Raw genomic sequence first — 10,609 nt, 5'->3', positions numbered from 1 at the left:
TACACCCTGAGGTGAAATTTTGCTTTGGGGCTCACTTATGGGAAGAGTTGTGTGACCTGGCCAGATGAGATTCTAGGTAGCCTTTGAACCCCCCAAATTTGAAAACCCAAAGGTTGGTGCCTCTCTATCTGGTAACTATGTTTGTATGTAATGGTAAGACAGGAAGAAGCCTTGTCTGTTAGTCTGTTGAATTGTGTTTTTTCTTTGTCTGTATTTTTTGTCTGCTTGTAATTTCTGTCTGTATTTTCTCTGAAGTTCAGGGTGCTGACTTTTCCCCTGAACTAGGTAAATCATATATACAACATATATTCGATTAAATAAGATTGTTAACCCCTTTTGAGTTGCTTTCCTTAAGAATAGTACAGATCATTTTGACCAAAAAATGATAGGGGGAGAAGCAGAAATGAAGACAACATTGAGAGAAATCTTTTAGTTTGCAAGAGTAAAGGAAAGAAATAATAAAGCATTTACATAGTCAGTCATACAAACTAGTCCTAGACCTTAAGGAAGGAGACTTGTTTTTTGTTAAACATTAAAGCAAAGAAAAAATTCCAAAAATGAATATGGCTCAAGAGGTTAAATGGCTTTGAAAATGTCATTCTGACAGTACCATTGCAAAACATTAAAGTGAAGGAGAAAAGGTTTCTAATAAGATTATATTTTAAAATTCAAGGTACATAAAAGGTAGGAATAAATGGATATAAATATAAAAGGATAATGTCAAGAAGACTAAAAGCCCAGTATAAATTAAGGATTATGATAAATGCTAAATGCAACAAAGTTTCCTTAGTTTTGCTAAAAGCAAGAAATGTAATGAAGAAGGTATAATGTTATCAGATCCTGGAAAGACTAAAGATCTATCCAACTCCTATTTAGTTTCTATCTTCTAAACAAAAGAGAACAATCTTCACATTGGGAGGTATATAGCAAATGTCTTTAAAAGGAATAATTAAACTCAAATAGACAAGAAGAAAATTAGAACCTAGGAATTTATATAAACCAAAGTCCCCAGGCTCAGAAAAAAAAAACCCCAAAAAGTCCATAGAAAACTTGCAGGTGTGATAATAGAATCATTGAATGACAGGAAGTAAACAGTGGATACCAAAGAGCATCTTTGAGAAATCATAGAGAATGGAAAAGGCATCACCATCTCTCAGGATATCATGGAAGGGAAGACAAAGAAATGTGACCTGAATGATTTTACGATAAGGCGGAGTCATAGCCTGTTGAACAGCCATATCCAATCCGCGCTGACTGAAGAAGTACCTTTAACCGTCACTTTGATAGTGTAAACTTGGACTCTGTCCTTGGTCCTGTCCAATATAGTGATCTAAGCTTTGGAAGGCCATGGATGCGACTGTCAATAGGATGGGTGCAATCACTGGATATATAAAAAAAACAAACCAACCCAGAATTCAAAATTATCCCGATAGCCCAGATCTATGGGCTAATTATCAACAAGATGAAACTGTGCTACACATCTGTCAAGTCTTGTGCTTAAATTTAAAGAATCACTTAGATAAGAAATCAATTGGAGAGAGGGCTGTTGGGGAATTAAGTCTCTTGAACAGCAATTCACACTAAAATAACCTGACCGTTTTAGCTAACTATAAGCTCACTGTGAATCATCAGTATGAAGAAGATGCTAAAAAAAAAGCTAATAAAAATTTAGCAAGGTAACGGTCTTATTACATACAATTATCTGCCTTGATCAAGACCACACCTAGAATATTGGGTTCAGTTTTCTGGCATTACATTTTGCCAGATCATTAACAAACTGGAGTTTATCCAGACAAGAATGATAGTGAAAGAGCTTGAATCACAGGAGAAACAATTATCTTTCAGAATTTGTTTCTTCATTAATAAAATTGGAGTACTGGACATGGACTAGATGATCTTTAATCTACCTCAGAAGTCTATAATTGTATAGTAACAAGGTTCTAGGTTGAAGAAACCAAATGTGTTTAGCCTGGAGAAGAGAATTAAGGTAGGATATAATATTTGTTTTCAAAGAGTGGAAGGGTTCTCACATCAGAGATATGAGGATATTATTCCAGAAAACAGAACAAGAATGAAAGTTAGAAGGAGGTAAATTTTCATTCAATGTTGAGAAGAAATTTCTGGCAATTATAGCTGCATAGCATCCAAACATGCTACCTTGCAAAAGAGTCAACTCAAAAGGTATTAACTGAAGACCTCACAAGAAGTTTTTAAGTAGAAGCTCACAGGTTATCTGCCAGTGATGTTATAAAAAAGGATTCTTGAATTAGAAAGGAGGTTGAATTGGATGATTTATAAAGTCACACCAAAAGTAAAAATTCCATAACTCTAGGTCTATAATGTTATGTTTTGTAAATCCCTTGTCTCTTATCTCTATATTTCCAATATTTGGATAATGTAACAGTTCATCAGGAGGTGTTCTGCTATTTCATGAATCATCTTAATTGACCAGGAAAGTCAATCCTCTTCAATAAAACTATTTCATAGTGTTGATTCAAATAACCAAATCCCCATTGGCAAAGGAAATATTAAATCAGAGAAAAACTGTAACTCATACCTCTGTACTCCACTTACAACACAGAAATCAGCTCTTCTTTATTTTGGTAAGAAATAAGAAAATTAAAGACCAGAATAAATCATAGATTGGTAGGAAAAATGCTAACAATAATGAAAACAATTCCTTATTATGTTCAAAACAATAAGGTAAACACAGAAAGGATAAGAACAACACTTATGAAAAGTGCTGTATATCCATCTATCTATCAATCAATCAGGTTAAAATAATGCTAATGGACTGATGTTAGGGGTGGGGTGAGAAAGCTAAACCTTTGGTCAATATACCATATACATGGAATATATAGCTTATTTATATCCAACTTTCATAGCCAAGAGAATGAATGAAGATGAAAAAGAAGGAAGTGATGAAGACCACTACCTACCTCACAGGAGATCCCAGTATACCCTTGAGGACATTCACAATATTCTGCATCAGTAGCCAGCACCAGATCTATGACATTTGGGTTTGCAATGTCCAAAGTCACAGCATCTAATCTGTAAACAAACAAGAAGGTATGAACTGATGCTGATTTTTTTTAACTTTATTGGGACTACTATTCTAGAAATAACCTAATTTCAAATGAAATGTATTGATTTCAGTATTACCTCATCAATGGATGAAAGTTTTCTGACTATAGGCACTAACTCCCTAGATCTCATCACCATCCCTTCCAAATAAATTATTTTCATGAAGTTGTAAAAGAAGGTAGTGAAGATACCACAAAGCACTAAAGAAAAATCATTACCTGCTGTATCACCTCTCTCTACACTACCCCTACAAAAGAAGTAATCATTAAATACTGGTTTCTTTTAAATGGTTAACCTACGCCCAACTTATCTTTTTTTTTTTTTTTTGCTTTTTGGAGGGCAATTGGGGTTAAGTAACTTGCCCAAGGTTACACGGCTAGTATTTTTGTGTGGATGTTAAGTGTCTCAGGCCGGAACCGAACTCGGGTCCTCCCGACTCCAGGGCCAGCGCTTTACTCACTGAGCCACGTAGCCGCCCCCCAACTTATCTTTTATATTTGACCAGACTTTATAGGAATTTGTACTCTCTCAAAGTTCCAGTTGGATGGCTAAGAGAAAATATAGCAGGGCCAAAACTATAAAGATTAGTGATCCAGTATGAATTTTGCATAGGATTTTATTAACTTACTTATTTCCTGAATAACTTACTTATTTCCTGAGTATCTTTCTATTTATCCTGAATATCTTTTAGGGAATAAAATGAGAATATCTTCCCATTTTACAGAAGAAGATCCTAAATATCTTTCAACATTTTCTATATTATATTAAGTCCATTCATACCTTTAAATGTTTGTAATGATTATTCTTTAATTCCCTCCTTGGGAATAATTTCCATTTCTGATAGGAATTATCTACACTGATATTGTTCTGAACTGCTAGGACAGCCCTAAAATCCCCTGTGTTAGAATTATGGAGAAAAAATTTTTCATGAATTTTAAGATCTACAACCATGAGCAAAGACAAGATTTTTGTTACTTTATAAGCAAAGCACACAAACTGGAAGGCCTTACTTCTTTCTCAATACATACCTATACAGGGCCTTTTTTGCAGTATTATAATTGGCCCTGATCAAAAGATGAGTCACATTGGCTAAGACAGTCATCAGCTGGTCCCGGTCTATTTCTCTTTTGGTATTGTAATCTCTGAAGTTTTCAGGCACAAGTTTCACCACATTAAAGTATTCTTCATAAGGTTGTAATGACAAGCCCTCAGCCCTGGTGCTTAACGTGAGTCCATTTCCCTGCAATGCAGAAATAGGAAAAGAAAGTATTTGGTGTTGAAAAGTAGGATCAAATTTTATATAAAAATTAAGTTAAACTTAGGTTCAGTCTGAAGTGAGGATGCCTATGACCTTTGGACCCTAAATTCTTAGAAATTTGTACTCCTAGTCTATCTTTATTAGGCACTTACTATGTGTTAGGCACTATGCTAAGTTTTGGGGAGGGGGAAATATAAAGGCTGACAAAAGCATGGTCCCTGCCCTCAAGAATCGTACTGAGAATAATAAGATTAAAAGAAAAAAAAACAAACACAAGCCCATAACGATCTTTAAAGTGTTACAGGGAAAATACGGCATGTATGCAACTAAGTTAAAAAAAATGACAGAATGCGATAGGGGAAAAGGGGAGATAGATCCTACCCTAAGTCAGCAGTGATAAGGAGAGAGGAAGAGAGACATATGAAATACATTGTGGAGGTAAAATCAATAGGAATTAGCTATCGATTGGATGTGAGGAGTAAGGAACAGGACAGGATACATATTGATTCTGACGTTTAGAGTTTAGGGAACATGCACCTACTACATAAGCATCTACTATTAAGAAAGCACAATGCTAGAGGGTAGGAGAAATGCATCTAAACTTAGGAGCTTTCAGTCTAGTTGAGAGATTTTAGGGAGATAGAGATGTCAGTATCTAGAAAGATTTGATAGATTATTTCTCTCAAATCTCTCTCTCTAGATTGAAAGCTCCTAAGGTCCAGTCCTTTGTTTATTTTTCCTTATATTTATGCATATATATATGTATATACATATATACACATACATATAAATATATATAAATGTACATATCTTTCTAGACTTTATCTTTCTAGATTGACTGTATATTCAGCCTATATATATATGCATATATATATAACTAGATAAAATTCATATATTTGATCTGTACAAATATCTTGCTAGATTGAATATGCACACATTCAATGTGTTTAGATGTATATGTGCTATGTAGACATACAATAATACTCTGTTGCTGCTCAGTTGTGTCCAGCTCTTTGGGACTCCATTTGGGGTTTTCTTCACAAAGAAACTTGAGTGCCTTGCCATTTCCTTTGTCAGCTCATCTTAAAGATGAGGAAACTGAGGCAAACAGGGTTAAGTGATTGCTCAGGGTCACACAGTTAGTAAGTGTCTGAGTCAAAATTTGAACTCAGGAATATAAGGTTTCTGGACTCCAGGCCTGGTGCTCAATCTTCTGTGCCACCAAGCAGCCAGATAAAAAGAAGCAACACAATTTCCAGGAAGATGAGATCACTGTAGCCTCGGGAAAAGTAAGTTAGAGTTCTGGGAATAGGTTCATGGTCAAGGTGACATTTCAACTGGACCTTAAAGTTAGTTCACTCAGTTGGTAATTGTTAGAAGCAGATCTTCCTAAATTTATACCATTGGTGCCTCATGATATCAACAGGTAGGGATGGGCAGAAAGAGATTCTAGATATATGGATGAACAAAGCTACAGGAGGGAAGTACTGTTTGTTTTTTGTGGAACTGTGAGTGAGTAGTCAGTCTACTTTGATTAGAGCAGATTACATGAAGGGAAGTGGTGTGAGGAATGTAAAAATGAATAATTAACTTCTGCCCAAGAGATACAATTGCTTCCTTCAAGTAGAGATAGCATACACAGGAAAAAGAGGAAAACAAGGATTCAGTATCACCAAAAGACTGATAGGATCCCTCCCCCTTCCCAATAACAAGAAAGTCCCCCATATCCCTCTTTGATCTGGACTGAATTTTGAGGAATCAATTCCCTGGTCTAAATTCATGGAACAAAGAGAACATTCCCAGAGTGACCTCACAACTCACAAGAGTCCAATAGAGGGAAAGTCCTCCATGGTGACTACTTGCTTCTCCATACCTTGTAGAGCCCAACAACTGCCCATAAAATTCCCAAAAAGGAAATCTGAAAAAGGTTACCTTAATAATAACATCTGCATGAGACATCAAGTCACTGTCCACAGTCTCCATTGGAATGTCATAAGACACAGTATATTTCAGGTTTCCACCAAAGGCAGTCAACTGAAACAGTAATATTCAAAATATAATGAATAATCTATTCATTCACCTATTTTTTGTAAGCTTGGCCCTGGTGCAAGTGATAGTAATCCTTGCCACAATGACACTTCAAAAACCCAAGCTGAAAACTAGTCAGAAAGCCTGGAATATTCTTTTTTTTTTTTTAAAGCAATCGGGGTTAAGTAACTTGCTCAAGGTTACACGGCCAGTTCTTTCTGGGTGTGGTGCTGAGTATCTGAGCCCAGAGTTGATCCAGGTCATCCCGACACTGGGGCCGGCGCTCTTACTCGCTGAGCCACCTGGCTGCCCCATGGAATATTCTAATTACAACTCTGCACATTAGCAAACACAAGATTCATTGAATGATGACTCCACATTTCCATAATGCTATGACGTGTCCAGAATATGTTTCAAGCATAATCTCATTCTACTTTCACAACTCTGTGAGAGTTAAATAGTATGTGTTATGACATGACATGCTTTTTTTTTCTTACTTTCTATGTTTCAATATTTGAGTTTATGTTTCTTTTTCTTTTTTCTCTTCTGTATCTGAGTTCTGCTGTTTGAGTCTAAATTTTAAAAAATTATAGGCATATGATTATACTTATTTTACTGATGGAGAAACTGAGGCTCCTCAGAGGAATTAAGTGAATTAACCCTGGTTACATGACTAGAGAGGCAATCATAGCCTACTAGATAGAGAGCTGCCCTCAAAGCTTACAGGACCTGGATTCAAGTCTTACCTCTGCTACATGCTGGCTGGGCAAGTCACTGAATCTATTGGTGCTCTAAGTAACATTTAATACTATCGGTTGTAGAAAAGTTGTTGGCCTGAATTGTTAGCAAGGGTTTACTCATCCGGGAGTTTCTTATATCAATGGAATCACAGAATACAGTCCCTATCCCTATCCCATCATATGGCTAGAACTACTAGAGACAGGATTTGAACACATATTCCTTCAGACCCCAAGACCAGGACCCTTCCTATGTATCATAATGACTTTCATATAAGTATATATGAAATTATCAGATACAGTAGCTGATAGATTTTTACCTGTGACATATTGTTTAAATGTGGAAACTCAGAAATATTTAACTCAATTTACATGTTCAGAGTAAATTCTACTTCAACTGGATATTGTCTAAGATAGACACTTAGATACTTCAGCTAACAACATTAATAAACCCATAATTCAAGCCTTAAAAAAAAATCAACATTTTGACCCTATATCTCAACTATTGCTAAAAATTGTATGTAAAGTAATAAAGGCAATCTAGAAGGTTACTTTTACCTTTTAAACCTCTGTATAGGGTGTTCCAAAAGTCAGTGAAGTTTTAAGTTACTAAAACTTAAAATGATAAAACTATTAAAACTTAAAATTTCATTAAGATTTTTGGGATACTCTATTATATTTCTATAAACTAAATCTATCCCCTACATTATAAAATCAAAATTGTATGTACAGAAGTTGCTTAAAATGAAGAATTATTGTATTTCAAATGTGGACTTTTCAGAGATGGGGAGGTGATGAGAGAAGACTGGTCTAATACCCTTGTTTTAGAAATAAGGAAACTGAAGCACAAAAATTGAAATGATTTTCCAAAGGTCAATAGGTATTAAGAGACCATGTTTTCTACAAATCCGATGCACTTAAAAAAAAAAAAAAAAAAACTAAACCACACTGCCTCCTGGTAACCAAATAGTACAATGACAAAGGGAAAATTGCTTGTAAAAACCTGTATTTTAATAGCACAATGAAAAACACAAAGTAGAATAAATAGATTCTATACAGCAAATCTAAGGTGAAATAGTGAGAAGATATTTTCAGACATTTTCAGTGAGCAAAATAAAAATATTCCACCTTTATTCTTTGAGTGCTGGCATACCTTTTGTTCAGGTACTAGTCGTGATAATAGACATCACGCATATGGATGGGAGGAAACAAAGCACTGTTTAAAGCTGTGGTTAGTATTGAATGCCAAACATGCAAAACTATACCTGCAAAAAGTAATGAGGCTCTTTAACTTCTTTCCATCTACAAACTTACTTTATTTCCAAGATATGCTATTGGAGCTGACCAGTAATACTTGGATTTTAGCATCTGCATGGCCACAGTGTTGTTGATAGTTATTTGATGAGGTCCATCCACCTGGTTTTGCTGAGACTGGATATTATTTGAACTGGACAAGTCAGTGACCAACCATCCAGACATGTCAGTCACCTTAAAACAAAAAGAACATAGATTGTTAGAATTGGAGGTGACCTTAGATGTTCTTAGTTCATAGATTGAAAGTTAGAAGTGATTTTAGACAACATCTAGTCCAGGGGTGTGGAATCTTTGACTGTCAAAGTCCCACACTTGAGGACCTAGAGGGCCACATGTGGCCTCGATTGCCACAAGTTCCCTACCCCTGATAATCTATCTCCCTCAGTTCAGAGATAAGAAGAATAAGACCCAAGGAGGTTTAGTAACTTGCTCAAGTCACTAAGTGACAGAATTACCATTAGAACCCAGCTCTTCCCTTTCCCAGCTCAATACCCTTCATCTCTCAGGGAGATGACAAATCTAGTAGGCTTGAATTATCTCTAATAAAGAAAAAGCCGATTGCAAATAACAACAAACAAAAACCTGTATAGCCCATAGTAATGTGTTTTAGAGTTAAAAGGAAATCAAGAAAAATTAAGGGAACACAATTATAAACTTGAATAAAATGTTTTTTTTCCTACTCCACCTTCCAAGAACAAACACAACAAACAGCCCACATTTTCAACTCATGCATTCCTGACTTTAAATCTTTTAACCAAAAACCATTGCAAGTGTGTGGCATTAAGGATTTTTCCTTGCTCTTTGATGCTACTGAGAGACAGCTCCCTCTCCTTTCTGCTTGGTGCTTCAGTAGAGACACTCCATAACTTAGTAGATGATCCTTAAGAATTGTGATGTCCTACACGCTCTAGGCAGGAGCAACTTGGTGATGAACCTCTCTGAATTAGCTGGGCAGGATCCATTTTGTATACCGTACTCAGGTTCTTTCCTTATCACTTCTCACCTCTTCCCAACTAGTGGGATCTTTGTTGGTAGCAGAGGAGGTGGCAGAAAGAAAAGAGGGAGGGAAAAGAAAACCCTTGCTTGAAGCCCCTCTTCCCATATGTTCCTCAGCTCCCATCTCTATTCCTCATCACCTCTCTACAACAGTCCTCAAAAGAAAAATGTGGGGAGAGGATGAGAAAACTAAAGAGAAAGGAAAATCTTTATATATTCTCTCTGGTCTTCACAAATTCCAGTCGGCCCTAGAACTCTCCCCTTTTAGAACTTTAGTGCAGAAGAAGAATGTGAATAGGAGTAGATATGAAGCATCATGCCTGCTGTTTGTTAGTCTTCACTAGGTGAGAAGCCCATACTCCTATCCTCATCCTTCCTAAAGCTTCCATTTCACTGCTTGCCCCAGATTCTGTGCAACTTATCCCTTTGAAGCCTCTACCCTTGTCTTTTTGTATTCCATACTCAACCCTGCCCAAGTCCACAGGAACCAAGAATGGTGATAGAGTTCTCCAGGTGAGTGATGGGTAGCATTCTTCATCATCAGTCCCCTAGAATCATGGTTGATCACTGCACTGAAGAGAGTTCTTAAGAATTTCAAAGGCTATCTCCTATTATGTTTAATGTGGTTACTTTGGTAACCCTAAGGTCATGGGCATAGGATCATACCTGAGTGACAGGCCAGGAAAGGCTATCACAGACGTCAGAAACACCAAAGCAGAAACACTCTGTGCAGCCCTCGGGGTTCCTTTCTTTCAGATTATAAAACCCTGGTTTACAACGATCACATTCTTCCCCTTCAACATTTTCCTGTAAATCAGCATAAGAATCTTTTTTAACAAAAACAGGTACAGGCAGGTAGATATATTGGTGCTTCAGCAGAGGCCCTCCATAACTTAGTGAATGATCTTTAAGACTTTTGATGTTCTACATGCTCTAGGCAGGAGCAACTTGGTGATGAACCTCTCTGAGTTAGCTAGGCTAGATCTATGGGGAATGTGCTTCCAGTTCATCCTCAGGGTCATACTTAAGGCCTTTCCTATTTAGTAATACCTGTCAGAACATGTATTTTGCTAACATAACCATCATTAACTCAGTGACTCTTGAGAGCTGTTTTACACCTTTGTTTGTATCTCTAGCACTGAGTACCTGGGAAATAATAGGTACTTAATAAATGCTAGTTTATTATATAAAT

At 36.4% G+C, this 10,609-nt stretch overlaps 1 protein-coding gene across 1 annotated transcript in view; it reads right to left on the bottom strand.

The window, feature by feature from the left end:
• The window catches only part of LAMA1 (laminin subunit alpha 1), a 200,534-nt gene that overhangs the window by 109,053 nt on the left and 80,872 nt on the right, over positions 1-10,609 (bottom strand). The window contains exons 11-15 of the mRNA XM_069099665.1: positions 10,084-10,224; positions 8,422-8,595; positions 6,275-6,376; positions 4,113-4,324; positions 2,940-3,051 (exon numbers count right to left, since the gene is read on the bottom strand). Of these exons, the coding sequence (XP_068955766.1) occupies positions 2,940-3,051; positions 4,113-4,324; positions 6,275-6,376; positions 8,422-8,595; positions 10,084-10,224 (741 nt within the window). The remainder of the gene's footprint in view (positions 1-2,939; positions 3,052-4,112; positions 4,325-6,274; positions 6,377-8,421; positions 8,596-10,083; positions 10,225-10,609) is intronic.

This window comes from Petaurus breviceps, unplaced genomic scaffold, assembly GCF_028583685.1.
Source record: "Petaurus breviceps papuanus isolate PSGF00001 unplaced genomic scaffold, PetGlider_PUasm1.0 38, whole genome shotgun sequence".
Lineage (NCBI taxonomy): Eukaryota > Metazoa > Chordata > Mammalia > Diprotodontia > Petauridae > Petaurus > Petaurus breviceps.
This window is presented reverse-complemented; position numbering and strand designations above follow the sequence as displayed.